We start from the raw sequence: 24142 nt of genomic DNA on the forward strand, positions 1-24142 counted from the left end.
ACCGTGAATCCGGCAGTGCCGCCAGACAGTGAGATCTCGGACGGAATTCTGCCCCTCGCAACGCCACAAATACGAAAGGCAAATGGGCAGAGAATCAGGCGTCCGGCCAATATCGAGGTCTGCGCCCAGCACCGAGCGATTCAGGCTCCGTGCTCCAGCCCCTCGCTGGTGGGGATAGCAGGGTTTCTCCGAGCGATTCAGGCTCCAGCCCCTCGCTGGTGGGGATAGCAGGGTTTCTCTGACTGATTCAGGCTCCAGCCCCTCGCTGGTGGGGATAGCAGGGTTTCTCTGACTGATTCAGGCTCCAGCCCCTCGCTGGTGGGGATAGCAGGGTTTGCGACCCGTGTCGGTAGCGACATGTAAATCCAGCATTTGTTGCATTTAAATGTGATTAGCGGGCTGGACACTTCGTGCCCGTCGTGCCGTGATACTCCGCTCCACGCAGGCGGACGTCTCATGGGAGTGAATTACTGGAAGTATTTCCAAACGGGGTCTAAGCTCCATGGCTGGAGATGGGGAGCGGGAGGCTAACAAAACACTGAAAAACCATTGAACACTGTCGGGTTTGCTGGGGGATGGCTGCCCAGGCCGGGGGCAGCAGCGGGTAATGACTTGATGCCAAGTCCGTGGACCCAGGTGTCCTGCTCGGGATCAGGCTTGGCTCAGACCACCATAGCTGTCTTTTAAACACACCTCTTTGGTGCTACCTACCCCTGGCTGCTCACACTGCTGAGTGCTGCCTGTGTCCTTTAAAGGCTCAGAAGGCCTCTTTAGTGCTAACTCCAGCTTCAGCAGTTAGAACGCCCGCTGGGCCGGGAATTGCTCAGAATTCACACCAGCAGAGCGCTGGCTCATTAGCATGTCCTGAATTGCTCCAGAAATGGTGCCCCCAATGGGGAACGTGAGCCACACACTCAGTTCCAGCATCACCACTTAGGGAGCGATCCAACGGCTACGCTGCATTGGAAAAGCAGCCCGCCAAGGCTCAGCGTGGGAAGTCAGGAGACCCCGCTCCTGCGACCAACCCAGCTCACCATGCCTTGTGAGTCGGTGCGATGTGAATCCCGCCCACAATGGGCGGCATCGACTTTTGGCAAATCTGCATATTAGAGCGAGGCAGCTCACCTCACACTATTTTGCAGATTCCCGACGTACCTGAGAGTTTGGGATTCATTCCATTTGTGTCGGAGATCTAAGGCGCAAATGGGGACTACATGGAATGGCACCCGTGGGGGTCTCCCAAGGGATTGGACTCCCCAGCTGCATGCCTTTAGGGCAGCCTGGTGCCCTGGTACTTATTCGTGCCACCTGGTACCCTGACAGTGCCAGCCTGGCATAGTCACTGCCAGAGTATCTGGGTTGGTACTGCCAAGGTGCCAAGCTGGCAGTTTTTGCATGCCTGTGATTGGATAGTGTTCCCCCCCCCCCCCCCCCCCCCCAAAAAAAACCTGGCAGGGCCTCTTTCTGGTAACCAGAAAGGACACTAAAACTGTCCACCACTCCAATAATAGCACGGACCAAAACTCTGGGATTCGACATGGACCCCAGCCAGCATCCACATCGCTTGCGGAACAGGGATCCGCTGCCTAATTCCACATCCCTCAATATCAAGGGGTCCAACTTCATGGCCTGCGCCAGTGGCTCAATGTCCAACCCAAAGCTTTGCAACGTATAAACAGATCATTCCACTCAACTCGGTCAAAAGCTTTCTCGGTATCTAAGGAAATAACTAACCTGTCCAAAGCATGCCTCTGAAAAGCCTGTATCACATTCAGCTACCTTCTAATATTATTGATATTCCAAATCTTTCCCTAATAAACCTGGTCCTCCAGCACGATTGTCTTCCAGCCTTTTGGCCAGAGCCTTAGGTAACAGTTTCAAGGTGACATTCAGAAGATGTATTGGCCTATAGGAGGCGCACTCCTCCAAGTCCTTGCCCGCTTTCAGAATCAAAGAAGTATAAGCCTCATGTCGAGTCGACCGCCACAGCCCCGGCTTAAAAGAGTGACAATACATACCCATCAATGGGTCGAACAACAAATCCTTAAACTCCCTATAAAACTCACACACAAAGCCATCCGGTCTTGGTGCCTTACCCGACTGAAGCGCCTTTAAGGCTTTAACACCTCCTCCCTAGAAAGAGGAGCATAAAGAGACCCACGTTATCTTTCCAAGGCCTCCAGAATCTTCAAGGAAGAAATGCTCCATATTGGCCAACTTGGCACGAGATTGCCCAGATCTGTATAATCCCACATAGAATTCCCAGAAAGCCTCATTTATCACCTCTGTCTTCGTAGCCGGGTGCTCCAGTTTCCTCCCACAGTCCAAAGATGTATAGGTTAGGTGGATTGGCCATGCTAAATTACCCTTTTGTGTCCAAAGATGTGTAGGTCAGGTGGAATTATGGGGATAGGGTGGGGGAGTGGGCCTAGGTAGTGCGCTCGTTCGGAGGGTCAATGCAGGCTTGATGGGCCGAGTGGCCTCCTTTGGCACTGTTGGGATTCTATGACTAGAATGCTCCCTATGGAGCAGGACGACACTTGGAGCAAGATCGTCCTTGGGGGAAATAAAGTAGTTGATGCGAGTGTGACATTGACGCGGGGCAGAAAAAAAAGACAAGTCCCTACCCCTAAGGTGTCGAGTCCTCCAAACCTCCACATAACCCACCTCCACCTTGGCCAAGGCCAAAGTCCGAGCCTGCAGGGTAGGAGGGTCCCTCGTAACCAGGAGCTTATCTACCGGGGGGGGGGGGGGGGTCAGATGTCGCCGGCTACAATCGAGTTGGCCAAGGCCAACGCAGCAACATCCAAAAAAGCCTTAGGAAAGAACTCCTGGGAATAATGTGGGGGCCCATAAACGTTAATCAATGAAACAATGTCTCCATGCACCGCACCTCGAATGGTCACATTGTCCTTAATGTAAGTTTCAACCCTAAATAGGATACTCTTATCAATAAGGATTTTGCCCCCACCCCCCGCCCCTGTTGCTTGACAAAAGGATGTGAAGAAAATCTGCCCCACCCACCCTCGCTTCAATGTTAAATGTTCCTAATCCAGTAACGTAACCATTGACATAATTTCCTACAGAGATGCTATTACCTGATTATTTCATAAATTGTACAAACCTCATCCTCACATTCTTCTAGTTAACTAAAAGGCGACAAGATACATTTCAACTATGATTATCTCCCTAAAGCAGGAGACAAGGCTTGGTCCCCTCAATATCAAACACCTTTGATCTGCCCCTGCATGTCCCATCAAAAAACTAATGGTTGGAATGGAGAATCGGCCCTCCAGATTAACCCTCTTACCAATCACATAAAGAGACAAAATAAAAATCAAACATACAGGAAATACTCCCCAGGTCAGGCAGCAACTGAGGAGAGAGAGGGAGAGTTAACATTTCAGGTCGATAACCCTTCATTCAGACAACCCCCACATGTGACACAAAGAGACAAATTGAGAGACAGAAACATCCTAATCATAATATTTCACCCCTTTCAGCCTGAAGAGCAGAGACGACTCCCTAAAAATCCCACCATCTCCACCTAGTTCTCTCCCAATCCAGCACAATAGGAGCTCTGAGAAGGATTCACTTCAGGCAGCCTGTAAGGAAGGAACTAGAAGATTGGATCAAATAATACCCTCCCACCAGTTTGATAACTGTCATGGGAGTGTCTCTTTAAGAAATGTTTTTGGCTTATCACATGGCTTCAGTGATGTCATTGTGTGGGTGGAGCTGGGCTGTGGCTCTGTGAGGTTTTACTTTCGCTTTGAGTTTTGGACTGGTTTGTGGCTCTATGAGTTTATACTTTCATTTCCACATTTGGCTACTGTAGATTCAGACACAAGTATCTTGGCCTGTCTCTCTATTTTCAATTTTAAAGAGTTATTCCAAGGAAGAAACCCAATGATTATAGTTACCTGCTGTTTTGGTAAAAAGGGGTTTGTGCTTTAAGGGATCTTGTTATTGAATTGGAACAGTTAAGGGGGAATTCATTAAGGGTTATACATAGATTACTGTAACTATGTGGGGCCTTTATGTTTGTAGTTGATAATTTTTAGTGTGTGTGTTTATAAAAATGTTAACTAAATTCTTAGAATGAAGCTTGTTTTTTTAGATTAAAAGAGCCTAAGAAGCCCGTTGAATAACACCTGAAAAGCAGGCTGTTCTGCTCATCCTAGCCAAAATCAACAAACAGTTAGAGGTCAGGTGAACTCTATGATATACTTTGGAGTTTTCTAAATCCTGGCCCATAACAACAAAAATGTACCTTTTTATGTCCCCCGCACCACTGAAAAATGAAATTAAAATCGCTTATTGTCACAAGTAGGCTTCAAATGAAGTTACTGTGAAAAGCCCCTATCACCTGAGGAAGTTTTACCCTCATATCCAGTCAAGGACAGGGCAGAAACTCAGCAGGAAATCTGGGATCGAGGCTACACTTTTGATGTGAGAAGTAACTCGAGCTTTGTTAACAGAATTTCCAGTGACTAAGAGGATCGCTATCTCGGGATGCACAGCGAAAGGATACTTTTCATATATGGTAACGATGACAGAATGTGGATTAAAGTGTAAACAATATTATTTAGGGGCGAGATGATAAGAGGTTTAATAATGGTGTTAAAGCTACATTCATTGTATCAGTAATAACTTAGCATTTTGACATTTCAAATATATGAGTAGAAATCAGATCATTTTAATATTTGATTAATAACCTAATGCTTAAATGCTCCAATACGATGAAAACAATCTCTACTGCTGTCCGTTACGTTCGCCCATTTCTCATGTTGGTGCACTAATTGGCTGTAGTGGGTCTCACAGGAAAGGCCAATCCTTTCCCCACCTGTATTTCTCAGAGTTACTGGGTTATGATCTGGACGGGCACTCGGACTGATTGCCACCCCCTGGCATCAGGAATGTAACGATGTCCTGGTTGTGATTTGGAGTTGCCAACTCTCCAGGATTGCCCTGGAGTCTCCAGGAATTAAAGATTAATCTCCAGGATTCTGCTAAGAGCAGCCCCAGGGGAAATATCAGCGAGGGTGATAAGAGATTAACCTTTTTCTTTACCTACCTCTAACATGTTTATTGATGTGGATATGGGGGGGAAACTGACCAGACGGGGTGGTCACCTGATGAAACCTTCAGGAATGCAACCAGCCAGAGTTGGTAACCTTTTTGAGACGAGCAGAGGCAGGAATTTCCATTGAGGGGTTGGGAGCCCAACGTTGGAACCATTTCCAGGTCCCAGGGGAGCGGGGGCATACATACACACACACACACATACATACACACACACACACATACATACACACACATACACATACATACACACACATACACATACACACGCACATAAACACACACACATACATACACACATACACACGCACATACATACAAACACATACACACACACATATACAAACACACACACATATGCACATGCACATACATACACACACACGCACAAACATACACACACACATACACACACACAAACACACGCACATACATACACACACACATACACACAAATACACATGCACACGCACATACACACACGCGCATACACACACACACACATACACACACACATACACACGCACACACACATGCACCTGCACATACACACACACATGCACCTGCACATACACGCGCACATACACACACGCACACACACGCACATACATACACACACATACACACACGGGGTGAACTTGCCCTTCAGGAGCTGACAACAACCCTCTTAACCAACTTTATTGACTGATGAATTGAATCGGGGGGGGGGGGGGGTGTTGTCAGGTCCTGCCGCCCTCACCGTGATCACCATGGTGTGTATTTATGCGCCCGTTCCCTCCCGTCCCCACCCCCTCATGTCCAGACAAAATCTCTGGCCTGGGTAACTGTGTAGGTCAGAAATCAAAGCTTATGTTGCCTCCCACTGAGACACTCCCCTATTTGCTTCAAAGTTGCTTTGCTCAAAGCAACTAAACCTGGGATGTTTTCATTCCCCCTCCCCCAATCCTATTTTAACCCACACATCTTAGAAACGTTAACGTTTATTTTTTAAATAGCCTTTACTGCAGAGCGGGTTTGCGTGTCTCAGTGTCACACTGAGAGTTTCCAACATTTCATTCCCAGTTGTTGTATTGATGGGTGTGCTGCACTCTGTGATTACACAGCACTCACTTCAACACTCCCACTCCAGACCTGCAGTGTGATTATTTAATGATATGTCTTACTTCTCAAGTAACACTGCTAGTGTTGAAAACTCCGCCTGCTCCATCCCAACAGCAGAGGGTTATTTTTGGATGCACGGAGGGGTCCACGATCCGCCTGCCCCCCACCCCTCCCTTTCTGATCCATGTCCAGCAGGATTCAGCAAGGAGAGACAATGTGATATTGCCCCATCCCTGAATCATCCCACTGTTCCCTAATTACGCACATTCCCAGCTCGTGAGCCCACCTTTTATCAGGCCATGACTTCCCACCCTGAGTCTACCGTGGGTCACACTGCCAAGGTTTTCAAAAGAAACTCGAAAGCATTTTTTGCTTCCAATTATCTCCGAAGGACATTGACCTCTTGTTGAGAAAAGATGCAGGAGTCTCCCAAACTGCTGTTAGTAATTCTATACAGACAGTGATGTAGGTCCGAAAATTCTACATCACAAGCATGTTGGCGAAATTTAATTTTAAAATGGGTCTCCATCATAGATTTTACTACTTTTTTTTTTTGCTTTTTCTCTTCAAGTTTCCATGTCGGAGGTGCATTGCAGGTTTTATAAAAAATACCAAAGTTATCTTTGCAACAGAAATGAATGTCGCTGGAAAGAGTGACACATTGCTGAAGTTTTTTGTCTTACACTCATCAGGCAAACACACGGCTGCCAAATTTCATACACTCACAACAATTTATTCCCTTTATACATCTTACTTCTCAAGTCACGCTGCCAGCATTGAAAACGCTTGGGTCTGCACTCTGCTTATCACAAAGAACCAAAGAGACGTGCTGTTTGATTTTATCAGCCAAATCGCTGGGATGTACCAGGCCTACGCACCTCGCATTACACAAGCATGCAACACATACAACCTGTTGCTCTGTTAGGTAGCAGCATCCTTCTGCACTGAAAGTAGTGTCCTGTTAGTAGAAAATACCACTCACATCACTACTGCATGCCTGCATTGCGGAATGACTTGCTTAATGCGTTGTTAAAATATTTGAGGCACACTGGGCCGGATTTTCCGTTTGGGAAGCTGAGGGTGCGAACGAACGGCCTTCTTGCCCCAACTCCGTGACACAATGAGGCCGTTAAATCTCGCGAGATTTGCGACACTCGGAATGCCTCACGCAATGCAACGAGCCCTCACGCTCCAGCCCGCCGGATGAACACCACCTGGGTATTGGTGGCATTGGCATTCAGTGGTGGCAGCTTCACAAGGGGTAAATACCCCACGATCCTGAGGCCTCTGCCGTGAGAGGGGCAGTAACCAGTGAGGGTTCCAAGAGCAATAGTGCCCCCCCCCCTCTGGATGGGGGGAGCTCTGCTGATCCTCTGCAATGGGGCAGCGCTTCTGAGGAGGGCCAACACCTGGCGGGCTCCACACCCACCCCCGTCATGATTCAGCTGGGGTATGAGGGTGTCCAGAGGGCCGGCAAAGGCTCTCTGAACATTTAATACATTTAACTATTGCTAACAGCCTCCCCCCCCCCCGCCATATGACGCCCCCCCCCCCCCCAACTAAATATTCTTACCTCACTGATGTGACATTACTTTGGTGAGGTTTACAGCAGGTTTGGCAAAACGAGAAACAGTCGAGGGAATCGCTCCAGGACCACAAATATACCTGTAGCCCCCAGGGGTAGAGAGACCTGCAGGCACTGCCCCCTAGCACTGCCCCTGACACTGCCCCCTGGCACTGCCCCCAGGCACTGCCCCCTAGCACTGCCCCCTGGCACTGCCCCCTAGCACTGCCCCCAGGCACTGCCCCCTGGCACTGCCCCCTGGCACTGCCCCCTGGCACTGCCCCCTAGCACTGCCCCCTAGCACTGCCCCCTGGCACTGCCCCCTGGCACTGCCCCCAGGCACTGCCCCCTGGCACTGCCCCCTAGCACTGCCCCCTGGCACTGCCCCCTAGCACTGCCCCCTAGCACTGCCCCCAGGCACTGCCCCCTGGCACTGCCCCCTAGCACTGCCCCCTAGCACTGCCCCCTAGCACTGCCCCCTAGCACTGCCCCCTAGCACTGCCCCCTAGCACTGCCCCCTAGCACTGCCCCCTGGCACTGCCCCCTAGCACTGCCCCCTGGCACTGCCCCCTGGCACTGCCCCCTAGCACTGCCCCCAGGCACTGCCCCTGGCACAGGTTGGCACTACTACCCTGGCAGGGCCAACGCATGCTGGTAAGTGCCAGGGCTGGGCCCTCATGGGAGTCCCATGGTGGGAGGTAGAGTGAGGCTTGAGGGGGGAACTTGCAGGTACAGGGGGAGCGGGCACGGCGGGGGGTAACAGCAGCTGTTGCTCTATTAATAATGTTGGTGAACCACAAGCCTTCCATTATATCGATCAAATGACCACATAACCAGTTAGTTAGTTCAAAAGATGGTTTATTTACATACACAAGGGTTATGTCCACATGCAAACACAATATCTACTATGAGTTAAACTACACCTATCAGCTACAATAACCTATACTTCACTTCAGGGTGACCGGTACTGTGCCAATGGATAAGGCCTTTATCTGGATTCCACTTGGCTGGTTTGAAGAAAGTGGCTCTGTCTCTGCTGGACTCATCCGTCAGGTAGCCATTGTTGGTCTTGAACGTGGCTGGCTGTGCCTCCTGCAATTGGGTTGGCACAGGCCGGATCCAAAAGAGGCTGAACACATGGCTGGTCTCTCTTTTATCCCTCTGGGATTTCACACTCTTTGGGACGGTCTTCGATTTCGGCCAATAAAGGGGTGGGTGCCTTGCTAGCTGGGCGGGTCCTTAGCGGTCATTGACCTTGGCAGTTGGGCTTTCTGAGCAAGGGAGTGTCGCCGATCAGTCTGTGGCTGTATCGGTTGCTTGGTTGGAGTTCTATTGTCCTGGGAAAATGGGCCATTAAAATGCAAACCAGCGGGGGTTTCGATCAGCTCTGGTTACCTGTGTTTCAGATACACATACGCTTTGTATCTGTCTGAGTCCTGGGTTGGCCATAATTCCCATGGTCCTTTGCAGGTGGCCATCTTGGATGGCTACACAGCGATACGTCCATGGTGGTAGTCGGGGGCAGTCCCCGATCCCAATGATTGTCTGGGGTTGGCGGGTGGGAGGGAGGAGCAGGGGAGCCACCGTGCTGAGGGTTGGGGGCCACTAGGTTTCACTGCTGATCATGGCACCCCGGCCCCTGGGATAGAGCAGAGCGCAGGCTCCATCATGCCCCGTCCCCCCAGAGAGGCAGCAAAAAACCCACCCCACTTATTTGCTTCTTTAAAGAGGGATTAAAATTAGCCCTGGAACCTGAATATACAGCCTTTTCGGTGCCCAGAACACTTAACAGCCAATGGCAGATTTGTTGAAGTGTTGAAGCATTTTTTTTGGAATGCAGTAGCAGCTAACTAGTGTGTCGCAAAAATAAACAAACAGCAAAGTGATAACGGCCAATCTGTTTGTGATATTGACTGAGGAGAAATTATTAGCAGAGCACCGGGTCCTGCTCATCTTCAAAGCAGAGCCGGAGGGTCTTTGATGTCCCTCGGAGAAGACAGACTGGGTTTAACATTTTACCCAGCACCTCTGGCAGTGCAGCGCTCCCTCAGCACCTCTGGCAGTGCAGCGCTCCCTCAGCACCGCACGGCAGTGCAGCGCTCCCTCAGCACCTCTGGCAGTGCAGCGCTCCCTCAGCACCGCACGGCAGTGCAGCGCTCCCTCAGCACCGCACGGCAGTGCAGCGCTCCCTCAGCACCTCTGGCAGTGCAGCGCTCCCTCAGCACCGCACGGCAGTGCAGCGCTCCCTCAGCACCGCACGGCAGTGCAGCGCTCCCTCAGCACCGCACGGCAGTGCAGCGCTCCCTCAGCACCTCTGTCAGTGCAGTGCTCCCTCAGCACCTCTGGCAGTGCAGCGCTCCCTCAGCACCACACGGCAGTGCAGTGCTCCCTCAGCACCTCTGTCAGTGCAGTGCTCCCTCAGCACCTCTGGCAGTGCAGCGCTCCCTCAGCACCACACGGCAGTGCAGCGCTCCCTCAGCACCTCTGGCAGTGCAGCGCTCCCTCAGCACCGCACGGCAGTGCAGCGCTCCCTCAGCACCACACGGCAGTGCAGCGCTCCCTCAGCACCTCTGGCAGTGCAGCGCTCCCTCAGCACCGCACGGCAGTGCAGCGCTCCCTCAGCACAGTGCAGCGCTCCCTCAGCACAGTGCAGCGCTCCCTCAGCACAGTGCAGCGCTCCCTCAGCACCGCACGGCAGTGCAGCGCTCCCTCAGCACCGCACGGCAGTGCAGTGCTCCCTCAGCACAGTGCAGCGCTCCCTCAGCACAGTGCAGCGCTCCCTCAGCACCGCACAGCAGTGCAGCGCTCCCTCAGCACCGCACAGCAGTGCAGCGCTCCCTCAGCACCGCACAGCAGTGCAGCGCTCCCTCAGCACCGCACGGCAGTGCAGCGCTCCCTCAGCACAGTGCAGCGCTCCCTCAGCACCGCACGGCAGTGCAGCGCTCCCTCAGCACAGTGCAGCGCTCCCTCAGCACAGTGCAGCGCTCCCTCAGCACCGCACGGCAGTGCAGCGCTCCCTCAGCACAGTGCAGCGCTCCCTCAGCACAGTGCAGCGCTCCCTCAGCACAGTGCAGCGCTCCCTCAGCACAGTGCAGCGCTCCCTCAGCACAGTGCAGCGCTCCCTCAGCACAGTGCAGCGCTCCCTCAGCACAGTGCAGCGCTCCCTCAGCACAGTGCAGCGCTCCCTCAGCACAGTGCAGCTCTCCCTCAGCACAGTGCAGCGCTCCCTCAGCACAGTGCAGCGCTCCCTCAGCACAGTGCAGCGCTCCCTCAGCACAGTGCAGCGCTCCCTCAGCACCGCACGGCAGTGCAGCGCTCCCTCAGCACCGCACGGCAGTGCAGCGCTCCCTCAGCACAGTGCAGCGCTCCCTCAGCACCACGCAGCAGTGCAGCGCTCCCTCAGCACAGTGCAGCGCTCCCTCAGCACCGCACGGCAGTGCAGCGCTCCCTCAGCACAGTGCAGCGCTCCCTCAGCACAGTGCAGCGCTCCCTCAGCACCGCACGGCAGTGCAGCGCTCCCTCAGCACCGCACGGCAGTGCAGCGCTCCCTCAGCACAGTGCAGCGCTCCCTCAGCACCGCACGGCAGTGCAGCGCTCCCAGCAACGCGCGGCAGTGCAGCGCTCCCTCAGCAACGCGCGGCAGTGCAGCGCTCCCTCAGCACCGCAGTGCAGCGCTCCCTCAGCACCGCACAGCTGTGCAGCGCTCCCTCAGCACGTGCAGCGCTCCCTCAGCACCGCACGGCTGTGCAGCGCTCCCTCAGCACAGTGCAGCGCTCCCTCAGCACCGCACGGCTGTGCAGCGCTCCCTCAGCACAGTGCAGCGCTCCCTCAGCACAGTGCAGCGCTCCCTCAGCACCGCACGGCAGTGCAGCGCTCCCTCAGCAACGCGCGGCAGTGCAGCGCTCCCTCAGCAACGCGCGGCAGTGCAGCGCTCCCTCAGCACCGCATGCAGCGCTCCCTCAGCCCGCACGCAGTGCAGCGCTCCCTCAGCACCGCACGGCAGTGCAGCGCTCCCTCAGCACAGTGCAGCTCTCCCTCAGCACAGTGCAGCGCTCCCTCAGCACAGTGCAGCGCTCCCTCAGCACAGTGCAGCGCTCCCTCAGCACAGTGCAGCGCTCCCTCAGCACCGCACGGCAGTGCAGCGCTCCCTCAGCACAGTGCAGCGCTCCCTCAGCAACCGCACGGCAGTGCAGCGCTCCCTCAGCAACGCGCGGCAGTGCAGCGCTCCCTCAGCAACGCGCGGCAGTGCAGCGCTCCCTCAGCACCGCAGTGCAGCGCTCCCTCAGCACCGCACGGCTGTGCAGCGCTCCCTCAGCACAGTGCAGCGCTCCCTCAGCACCGCACGGCTGTGCAGCGCTCCCTCAGCACAGTGCAGCGCTCCCTCAGCACAGTGCAGCGCTCCCTCAGCACCGCACGGCAGTGCAGCGCTCCCTCAGCAACGCGCGGCAGTGCAGCGCTCCCTCAGCAACGCGCGGCAGTGCAGCGCTCCCTCAGCACCGCAGTGCAGCGCTCCCTCAGCACCGCACGGCAGTGCAGCGCTCCCTCAGCACCGCACGGCAGTGCAGCGCTCCCTCAGCACAGTGCAGCTCTCCCTCAGCACAGTGCAGCGCTCCCTCAGCACAGTGCAGCGCTCCCTCAGCACAGTGCAGCTCTCCCTCAGCACAGTGCAGCTCTCCCTCAGCACAGTGCAGCGCTCCCTCAGCACAGTGCAGCGCTCCCTCAGCACAGTGCAGCGCTCCCTCAGCACAGTGCAGCGCTCCCTCAGCACAGTGCAGCGCTCCCTCAGCACCGCAGTGCAGCGCTCCCTCAGCACCGCAGTGCAGCGCTCCCTCAGCACCGCAGTGCAGCACTCCCAACTAGCGCATGCACGGTTACCTCGCGGAGCGCTCCGGCCCTCACCAACTGGCCCAGGGTTCTGGGGCCGGCTGTGGAAGAAGTACGCCCAGGAGGGAGGTTTGAGAGGCCGGCCCGCCGATCGGTGCCCTAATCGCGGGCCAGACCCCATCAGAGGCCCCCCCGGGAACAGAGCCCCCGCCCCAACAGGCCGCCTCCCAAGCCTTCGCGACGAGTAACCGCCGGCAGCGACCAGGTGTGGACAGCGGGAGCGGGACTCGGCCGTTTTCGCGCGGCTGCTCGGCCCATCCGGGGCGATTCGCACTGCGCTGGTTTCGGGGGGGGAGAATCGCGAGCGGGTGTCGGGGCGACGTGGTGTGATTCGCGTGGCGCCCCGGCGATTCTCCCACCCGGCGGGGGGGGGGGGAGAATACCGCCAGTTATTTATTCCAGTTCTGTAGCTTGTCATTGTTCAAAGAATGGATCCCATGACAGTGACAGTGACTCAGCCATCAGAGATCTTCATTTGGATTCTAATGGCTGCTGCTCTTTAATAGATGAGGTTCCTCCAGGATTTTTAAACACTTGGGTTGATTTGAGTCACTTTTCTATGGGCTCTATTCTTCGGCCACATTACGCCCTCGCTTGAGCGAAACGAAGCCGATGAATAGCGGGAGGAGCCAGAAACAAGATCCATGCCAGGCGCCAGTTTGCTGTGTAACCGTGGAGGCGCTGAGGGATTAGCCCTTGCGGCACCAGCATGCCAACCTCGCGTCTGCCCGTTCCAGGGGCAACCCTAGCCCCTGCCCGTCTGCCAAGACCAGTGTCCGTGTGATGGAACCATCAATTCACCAGACACGTGTTTCCGATATGAATATAGGCTTTAATCGACTTACTACAGAGCCAGCCTGTTACCCGTTGATGAACTCTTAGTGAACTCAGGCTGACTCTGGACAAGGGTATTTATACAGCAGCACTAGGGGGAGGAGTCGTGGGCAGAGCCAAGGGTGGAGCCCTGTACAAGCTCCTGAGCATTCCCAGAGCTACTCCCCCTAGTGGTCGGATAACGCTACTGCACTTACAAAGACATAGTGTGAATTAACATATTACATTCACCACACTGTGCAGCTGAAGGCTATTGCTGAATGGGAATTAGCAATCGTAGTTAAATGAGCACTTCACACAACCTAAGCGGATTCCGGTGGGTGGGTGAGCCATGCAGCATGTGGGAGCCATTGCCCAGCTTCCCAATCGCACCTTGGTGCCTGAGCACGGCGGGAGGCAACACCACACACGCAGCAGCCAACATCTGAACTCCCAGGGGATGGGTCACAGCTCCGGGGACATGTCCACGGCCGGAGGGTGGGTGAATGCCACAGGAAGGGGGGACACCTGGAGAGATGGGACAAGGGTTCGGAGGTCGGGCCGCATTGTGGAAGAAAGTGACAGAAGCATCATATTGGTTGGGGTGAAGGGTTTTTAATGTGTCACAGGTGTCCAACAATGCCCCACTCTCCCGATGGTACTGCCCCACTTCCTCACCACCCCCTACCCCCCCCCCCCCACCGTGCCCTCTTTCCCCCCCCCCCCCCCCCCCCCCCCTCCCCCGCTGCCCTCAGAGATCCTCAATGTGCTTCGCCTGCCTTGTGGTGTACCTGACCTTCTCCAACTAGACCGAGGCACTGGGCGGAGCAGAGGATCTCCATCCCAGCAGAACTCACCTCCGACTATTAGTGAGGAAAAGGTGGGAACGTCCGTCTTCACCCCCTCCGTAACCCCGGAGAGTCCGATACTCTGAAAATGGCCACGGAAAGGACAGGGCTCCAGGTGAATGTTAAGAATCACTGACATGGTGTTAAAGAAGGATCTCTGAAATCTTTCCATCCTGGGACATGGCCAGAACATCTGGGTGTGATTAGCAGGTCCTAAAGAGCACCGCTCACACCCGCCCTCCACTCCCAAAAAGAAACTACTCATCCTAGCTTTACGTTGGTGAGCCCTATATACAACCTTGAGCTGAATTAGACTGAGCCGTGCACAGGGGGATGTGGAGTTCACCCTGGGAAGGGCCTCATACCACACGTCCCCATCTAAATAGTCCCCAATTCTTCCTCCCATTTTGCCTGTACCTGTCGAGCGGGGCCACCTCCATTGACAAGATTTGCCCATAGATGTTGGAAATTCTCCCCCCCACCAGACCCTGCCAGTGATAGGATCCCGCTCAACAAGGTGGGTTGTGGAGCCAAGGGGAATGTGGGAAAAGCCTTCCGAACAAAATCATGTACCTGGAGGTAACGGAACAAGTTCGTACCTGGAAGTTGCAATCCACAAATAGATCCCTAAATCTCCCAATCCCCCAAACATCGTGTCTGAATCCAATGGAGCAAATAGGTGGTTGCCACAGATGGGGCCCCAGCACTGACATGGATTCCAATTTATAATGCTGCCTAAACAACCGCAATATTCTAAGAGTGGACACCACCACCGGGTTGGAGGAGTATCTCATCGGGGAGGGAGGCCAAAGCCCTTAGACAGGACCCCCTATAGGAGTTTACCTCCACCCGTCCCCACATGAGGCCCAGCTCCTCAAACCATCCCAGCACCTTCTCGATAGTAAATGAGCAAGTTGAGCAATGCCAGACCCTCCGACTGCCGATCCTGCTGAATCATAGAATCCCTACAGTGTAGAAGGAGGGCATCCAGCCCATCAAGTCTGTACCAACCCTTTGAATTACTACTTTTCCCAGGTCCACTCCCCCCTGGCCCAGTAAACGTGTAACCTAACCCACACATGCCTGGACACTAAGAGTCAATTTATCATTGGCCAATCCACCTCACCTGCACATCTTTGGCGTATGGGAGGAAAGTTCCTGGTGCTGTAAGGCAGCAGTGATAACCACTGTGCCGCCCATAAATGAAGGAATGCCCTACAGGCTCTTGGGATCTTACCAACCCCATGAAAGAGGCATTAATCTATTAATCTGAGCAAAAAGGATTGGGGAGAAAAATTGGGAGACACTGAAAAGGAAATTAAAACCCTCAGGACCCAGCCCACCAAGGACAGAGGGAGAATATCCCACTTCTACAAGTTGGACCTGCCCCTTTCCCACCAAGGACAGAGGGAGAATATCCCACTTCTACAAGTTGGACCTGCCCCTTTCCCACCAAGGACAGAGGGAGAATATCCCACTTTTACAAGTTGGACCTGCCCCTTTCCCACCAAGGACAGAGGGAGAATATCCCACTTCTACAAGTTGGACCTGCCCCTTCCCACCAAGGACAGAGGGAGAATATCCCACTGCTACAAGTTGGACCTGCCCCTGCTCACTACACCAGTATAGTTCAATCTATGGAGAATGGCCAATCGCAGGCCACCCTGATACCCAGATAACAAAAGCTACCTCTGGTAAGATGAAAAGTTAATAACCCCGGATTAGTTAACCGGAACACATTCACTCTTCTCCACGTTCAGCTTGCATCCTGAAAAGGAGCCAACAATCCTGAGTAGCTTCATTATTTCATCCTTAGAGGTGGCTGGGTCCGTAATGTACAGAAACAGGTCATCACGTATAGGGACACCCTATGCCCCCCCCCCCCCCCCCTCCACCCCATTCTACCCCCTCTATTTATCCCAGGATTTCACTGCTATTGCTAACAGCTAAATCTATCTCGAACCTGCCATGGGATCCGCTACGGTCCCTGTGGCTGAAAAAAGAACCCGTTTATTACCTAAGATCGCTGCGCCATGGGCCCGCCCATCAAAGCCCGAATGGAACACTTGGCTCACTAACTCTTTCCGCAGTCTGGGCTGGTCCTTTACCCGCTAATTGGTCTCCCTGAGTCAGGTATTTCCACTACCAGGGCTGCCAAGCTCTTACTGAAGAAAAACAGGCCCAAGGCCCATCCAAGATGGCCGCCAAACCCACCCACAGAGTGAGACAAAGAGAATCTTGTAATTACCATCAGCAAACTAACCCCTCCCTCCCCCCAACCCTTCCTCCCTCCCCCAATGCACACCCCACCCAAATAAACATATTGAAAGCCCACGAATAACCAAAACAAAATAAATATTTACACTTTGGACACAGAGGGAACGTGCGGCTCTCAGTCAATGTTATGAGTAATCAGCACACTCCTCACTTCACTCGCCCTCGCTTAATGTGCGAGTCACTACTGTCACACGGATAGGAGAAAAGCTACAGAGACGGAAGTGAGTGGAATGTGACGATCCTGCGTTGGGCAACAGTCAACAAGTCATCTTGTGGGCAGCACTTGGAACCCAGACGGGCTGCGTGTGACCCCCCCCCCCCCCCCCCACCCCCCACCCCCCCACCCCAGGCCGCAGGCTGCTCGCTGCTGGTGTAGATCATCGGCCAAACCAACAGCTTTATGGGCTTAATTAGCGACTGAATCAACTGACGTAGCCAGTCGCAGAAATCAGGTTCCCAATGCTCCGGGATTGCTCCGGCATCATCAGGAAGTGGTGTTGAATCTCTGGATGCTGCTGTGACCAATCCCGGGAGGAAAGCCATAGGGGCATTAAAACAAATTGTGTGCCTTTCCTGTTTTATCAGCTAGTTTCATTTATGGTTCATAAAACTGCTTCAGAATGGTGAAAATGCGTTTGATCGGGTGGGACATTTGGAGGCAGATGTGACAGATCCTCGAGTAATCATGACCAGGAAGCTTCCTGTTCTGTAAGTTGCACTGTGGGTGATTAATGTGTTTATTCTGTGGCCTGTCATTTTCTACAGAAAATCCCAATGTTGTGCGGAATGACCTCTTGTGGCCGAAAGGCCCTGGCGCTCCTGAGCAGCGTGTTTGCTGTGTGCGGTCTGGGTCTCCTCGGGATCGCTGTCAGCACCGATTATTGGCTGTACCTGGAAGAAGGGACCATCTCCCCCCAAAACATGACAATGGAGGTCAAGACATCGCTGCACTCTGGACTCTGGAGGGGTTGTTTTCTGGCAGGTAGGAACATTGTTCGCAGCACCAATTTTACCGCTTGTGAAGAAGATTTTATTATTTTTTAATATTTTGGGGGTTTATTATGTCATGTGAAGCAGGCTTGTGGCTGTGTGTGAACATAATTTAATTAAGCTGGGGACTGTGTGTCCATAGAGTTGGGGACTTCAAAGGGGCCAAGTTGAATTTTCTATAAGCAAATAAGACATGGATAGATATTTGCATTTGGAGATAAGGAAGGATTGTTCTGTTCAGTTGTTCAATTTCCAAGTTGTAAACCCTTTTTACTTTCTTTGAAAAGTCATAAATGAATAAGGCAAGGCTACTACATTTTAATTGACCTAAAAGTGGTGGCAATAGGGAAAACATGTACTCTGGGAAAGATAAATTTCAAAGAAAGGTACGACCGATGGAATCATGATGAAAGAGAGTTTGCAGAACTTCAAAAGATTTGCCGAGAACTCAGGGGAGTTCTCCCCTAAGGAGTTACCCCCCCTGGTCCACCGCGAGGTCCACCACAACAGGGCCTTGCTGATAGAGACCATCTGAGCCGAACTGGGAACCATCCACACCCCACAATGCACTGCCTGCCCACCCCTCCTCTACCAGTCCTTCCCCCTTCCCCCATAAGCCCCCAGAGATCTCTGTAATAGGGGGACCTCCCCAGGGACTTCAGCAATCGGCTGACCCCCGCCAGCTATCCCTGTAATTGGGAAAGTTTCTCCCCGCCAGGGACCCCTGCAATAGGGAGACCCCCACAGGGTCACCCGGCCTAAAGGAACCTCCTACGCAGCCCCCCCCCCAAAAAATGATGCCGCTGTCTGGAAGCTAGAGAACAGTTCAGGCTGGGGCAGTGAGAAACATTGCAGCTGTAACACTGACCTTGAAGATCCACGTGTCCAGTCCTGGAAGGAGAGCAGCTGTGACCTGCGTTTGGCTCCCACAGATCCATTCGCTGCAAGCCATTCATAGCTTTCTAGTAGTGATCTGTGATTGACAGCTTCTACAAACCATCTGCAGCTTTGATTCCTTCATCTCCCTTCACAGTTCTGTGGCCTAAGTGGTGAAACCCCAATGTTTACAAACATTGACCACATCAAAGAGAGGTAAGTGCATTTCAAGCACTAAGTGCATTCCAATCAATCAAGCGTGTGATTGTATTGCCATTGTGAGCGGACGGCCTGATAGCAAGATTCCCTTGGGAATCTCTTGTATTCCATGCCATGCATAAATTTACATGGACAAGGAGCACTGAGTTGCTGAATTGTTTGCCTGTTTGCACTCCCAGGGGGAGCAATAATTCTTGTTAACTTATCAAGATTGTGGCCCTAGACTGCTGCAATGATATGTAGACACCAGATTTATCAGTAAAAACATGAACATACTATTTATTCATAACATGAGGAAAAGATGAATACATGAATTAATAACAGAACAATGTTATAACAATGTACCTAATCCCAAAACCCAGCCTCCACCCAAACACACACAACACAGTCACACATCTGGAATAGGGGGCAAGATTTAAACTGAAAAAGGGATGAATAGTTATGAGTTTGTTTCTTCCTGCGGATGTAGCTCTTTGTAGCCAGTGATCTCCTAATCATGTATCCAAACAGGAACTGTATGTTGTAGAAAGCTCTCTGAATCAACAGGCAGAGAGAGAGAGATTTTAAAGCTGCCTTGTGTCTGGATCTCCTCACAGAAGCACACCCAAAATGGCACTCTTCACAAGATCCGCCTTCCTTCTGGAACTTTCTGTCTGGCCCCACCAATCACAGGCCCCAATAGGAAAAGGCTCCAAATTGTACATTTCCTGATTGGCTGCTTGCCAAGTCATCATCACCGGTTCTGCCACAGACCGTAAAGGGGATATCTTGGCTTGGTCCATCACAATATGGGTTCCAACTCTGCCTAAAATCTGTAATTTAAACAGAAATCCCAGATGGGGGAGCAACATTGTAGCAGCTAACCAGAAGACAGGAACAGGGGAGGGGATAAAAAGGAGGGCACAGGACAGACAAAAAAAGTTTTTAAAACAGTATCTTAACACCTCCAGTGGCAGAACACAGTCTTCCAAACAGAGAATCCAGCCCTAAGTATCAACAGAATATTGTTGTCTAAAGGGGTGCTTATTGTTGAAACTAACCAAGTCAAAGACCTTGTGCAGGGGGGGGGGGGGGGGGGGGTGGAATGTTCTGTCAAAGTAAATTTAACTGAATAAATGTAATCTTGCGTGTTTATGTTTTCTTTTCTTTTCTTTTGTTGATAAATGTTTTAATTTAATATTTAAAATCTCCAAACGTGTTCCTGCAATTTATGGTTTCTGACTTTATTACATATATCTTCTTGTGTTTAAAAATATGAAAAGAAAAGTGTTGTGATAGCTTGTCAGGTTTCCCTTTGGGATGTGGTTGGTGCAGATCACCGACCAGATAATAACAGGTTGCTAAGTGAAAATTGAAAATGGCAGGTGACGTTTTCCGAACCAAAGCTTTGTTCTATTTTCCTTTTTTGAAGCTACCTTTCTGCCACTTTCTGTTTCCATTTGATGGATGTTCACAGGAAGGTGTGCAATTTAATTGGGGACTATTTGACCTTGCTGCTGCCCGGCCTGTGTGCTCCCAGACAAGGAGGCCAGAGGACTGATGGAAATCAGTCCCGAGAGCCATCAACGCAGTGGTGGTCGAGCCTTCACAGGCAGCCCCCCCAAGAGATGGCATCAATACCCGGCCATTTGGGGACATGGGGACCTTTCTCCTCAAGTACTTTGACCCCCTCTTTCACCTTGATCCCATTGTCACAGCTAAATTTCGGGAGCGAGGATCGGAGTGGATCATAGAATTATCATAGAATTTACAGTGCAGAAGGAGGCCATTCGGCCCATCGAGTCTGCACCGGCCCGTGGAAAGGTCACCCTACCTAAGCCCACTCCTCCACCCTCTCCCCATAACCCAGTAACTCTATCTACCCTTTTTGGACACTAAGGGCAATTTAGCGTGGCCATTCCACCTAACCTGCACATCTTTGGACTGTGGGAGGAAACCGGAGCACCCGGAGGAAACCCACGCACACACGGGGAGAACGTGCAGACTCCGCACAGACAGTGACCCAAGCCTGGAGTCGAACCAGGGAACCTGGAGCTGTGAAGCAATTGTGCTAACCACTGTGCTACCTTGCCGCCCTCATGTGAGGGTTGGTGAGGAGGTTGTGCCTCACGTGCAATTGAGGGGAGCACCTCCTCTTCCAGAGAAAGAATATTCATTTCACAGTGACCCCTTCAGCATTAACTAGGCCCCTAAGTTCCAAATTCAAGAGGCCTAAAGCCTTCAGGCACCTAAATAATTGTTCCTTAAACATTTAACCGTTCAAGGCCAGGAATGGAGGGTGGCATAGTGATTATGTCACAGGGCTAGTAATCCATGAGTTCAAATCCCACTGTACATCTGGTGGATTTTAAATCCAATTAATAAATCTGGATTAAAAAGTTAGTCTCATGATGACCATGCCAACTATCAAATATCATCAATTGTTGTAAAAACCCTTCTGGTTTACTCATGCCCATTTGGGAAGGAAATCTGCCGTCTTTACCCAATGTGGTGGACCACATCGTATAGCAACAAATGATAGCTTAGAAGAATAAAGACAACAAATACATTTGTGTATGTCGTAGACGGTGCTTTACAAATATGCAAATCACTTCTACATATATCATATACAAAGCTTTAAAAATGTATAAATCGCTCTTGTATTTATCGTATATGGGGCAGTACGGTGGCGCAGTGGTTAGCACTGCTGCCTCATGGTGCCAAGGACCTGGGTTCGATCCCAGCCCCGGGTCACTGTCCGTGCGGAGTTTGCACATTCTCCCCGTGTCTGCGTGGGTCTCACCCCCACAACCCAAAAAGATATGCAGGGCAGGTGGATTGGCCACGGTAAATTGCCCCTTAATTGGGGAAAAAAGAATTGGGTACTCTAAATTTATTTGAAAGAAGTACTTATCATATGCACTGCCTTATTGAGATATTAAACACTGCTGTATATCTATAATTTCGTTACAGAAATGACCCAGTCTTGTGTGTGTATGTGTGTGCGTATAAATATATATTATGTAACTGCCTTTCAGAAGTCTAACCCTCTGCCTCATTTAATAATAGTCTCACAGGGGTGATATACTGCTATGTGTTTGTAGAGTGCCCCACTGGTTAACTATAATACACTTAATTTCCAAAAGTCACACTCCTTTCTCTATAATCAACTCCACTTTACAGAGGCATTAACCTGCTATGCTATTAATGGTCCGCTGTAGTACAGACGTAATAAAGATACTTCGGTGTAGGGATATAGTGCTTCAGGGTCTGTCAGTTTTATGATTTGCTGATGTTTTCTGATGAGTTATTTAACAATCTGTTGTTATACCTACAGGGCTGGAGCGCGGACGCTGTTTCAGCATTGAGTACGTGATGCCGATGAATGTGCAGCTGACCTCTGAATCCACCGTCAGTGTTTTAAGTCAGTATCCATTCTCTGTGCAATCAGAAGTTCAATATTTAAATAAGTAAACCAGGTTATAATTACTACATTGGGGCAGCAGGGTGGCGCAGTGGGTTAGCCCTGTTGCCTCACGGCGCTGAGGTCCCAGGTTCGATCCTGGCTCTGGATCACTGTCCGTGTGGAGTTTGCACATTCTCCCCGTGTCTGCGTGGGTTTCACCCCCACAACCCAAAAATGTGCAGAGTAGGTGGATTGGCCACGCTAAATTGCCCCTTAATTGGAAAAAATAATTGGGTAATCTAAATTTATAAAAAAATAATAATTACTACATTGAATGAAGGGCACATGGTGTGGAGATGCCGGCGCTGGACTGGGGTGAGCACAGTAAGAAGTCTTACAGCACCAGATTAAAGTCCAACAGGGGGGGGGGGGGGGGGATGGGCCTGAAGGGGGTGTTGGTATTTGGCAAGCACATAACAGCGTGCCACTCATTTGCGGGGTGGGGGGGATGGTGGGGGGCTTGCCAGTGATTTGGGGGGTGGCCTGCCAAGCGATTGTGATACTCTGATAATATTGGGGCTGTCAGTGGGTAACACACCAAAATCCCGCTGGTGGTTACACTTAGATTTTAATCAGTTAAATCGCGGCACATGTCTGTAAACGGCTTGGGGATGTCCTGAGATTGTGTCCTTTCTCGATTAAAAAGTCGCACCTTTCTTTCTTTCTAGTGATTACCTTTTGGCAAATCTTTTTCTTTCCACAGAAATGATACGATCATCCACTCCTTTTCCACTGGTCAGCCTATTTTTCATGTTCATTGGTTTTGTGTTGAACAACATCGGACATATCAGACCTCACAGGACTATCTTAGCCTTTGTGTCAGGAATCTTCTTCATTCTTTCAGGTAAAAGTCAGAATGAAGAAGGAAAAAGTACAAACCACTGATATGTGAAGGCTTTTTCTCATTTTCACTGTGTTTTCTGTTGCCTTATTTTGTTTAGTCACCTTTGGGCTGGGAGGTATTTTCCTGCTGCACAGGATGTGAGGTGACCCAGCCGGAGGATTCTGTGAGGGTGACACATGCCAGTGTTCCTTGTCTCTTTTTATTTAGTGACAGAGTGTCAACCATCCACTGACACCTCCTGACATTGGCACAGCTGGCACGCACAACAGCCAACATGACGGGGATTGGTGTCAAAGCGACACATGGGCATTATGCAAGAGAAGACGCTTGTGCATGTGCCAGACTAACCCCGACATATGTAAAACACTTCACTGTCTCTCAAACTCCCTCAAATTGCTTTGATGGCACAATGGATAGCACTGTTGCCTCACAGCGCCAGCGACCCGGGTTCAATTCTTTTTTTTTTTATAAATTCTGACGTTGGCTGTCTGTGTGGAGTCTGCACGTCCTCCCCGTGTGTGCGTGGGTTTCCTCCGGGTGCTCCGGTTTCCTCCCACAGTTCAAAGATGTGTAGGTTAGGTGGATTGGCCGTGCTAAATTGCCCCTTAGCATCGAACGGTTAGCGGGGCGGAGGAGTGGGCTTAAGTTAGGGTGCTCTTTCAGAGGGTCAGTGCAGACTCGATGGGCCAAATGGCCTCCTTCTGTACTGTTGAGATTCTATGAATTTATCTATCCCATTGCCACTTTGGCAGCTTGTTCCCTGACATTTCCTTTAATTATTTGTTGGTATTGCAAATTTATTTGTTTGTTTTTATACCTCGTCACAGTTCATTAACTCTGAAGTGCTCCCTTTTACCTTCATCTGACAGATCAATTCAATCTTTTCAATCAGTAACATTAATCGCAGCTTCTTAATGTATTTACGACGCTTGTTTTTTATGACGAATCACTTCTTCCCGATTGCAGGTTTGTCACTGGTGGTTGGACTTGTGCTTTATATATCCAGCATCAATGATGAAGTGTTAAACAGAACCCCGGACTCTGAGACCTATTTCCACTACAAGTACGGATGGTCCTTTGCCTTTTCCGCCATATCTTTCCTGCTGACTGAGGTAATTACCGAACAAAGTATGTCTGGAACTGACTCAGCTCATCATGTCTAACCCCAGATTACATCTGGTCCCGGGGCATCAGCC

At 51.5% G+C, this 24142-nt stretch overlaps 1 protein-coding gene across 2 annotated transcripts in view; it reads left to right on the plus strand.

Annotated features, from left to right (window-relative positions):
• LOC119953379 (voltage-dependent calcium channel gamma-5 subunit) overlaps positions 1-24142 on the plus strand; it is a 40925-nt gene that overhangs the window by 12913 nt on the left and 3870 nt on the right. For both annotated transcript variants that reach the window (XM_038777590.1, XM_038777589.1), the window contains 4 exons: positions 17338-17554; positions 21974-22060; positions 22806-22946; positions 23913-24058. In XM_038777590.1, coding sequence (XP_038633518.1) covers positions 17347-17554; positions 21974-22060; positions 22806-22946; positions 23913-24058 — 582 coding nt within the window. In that variant the 5' untranslated portion in view covers positions 17338-17346. The remainder of the gene's footprint in view (positions 1-17337; positions 17555-21973; positions 22061-22805; positions 22947-23912; positions 24059-24142) is intronic.

The sequence above is a fragment of the Scyliorhinus canicula genome, chromosome 18 (genome assembly GCF_902713615.1).
Source record: "Scyliorhinus canicula chromosome 18, sScyCan1.1, whole genome shotgun sequence".
Classification (NCBI taxonomy): domain Eukaryota; kingdom Metazoa; phylum Chordata; class Chondrichthyes; order Carcharhiniformes; family Scyliorhinidae; genus Scyliorhinus; species Scyliorhinus canicula.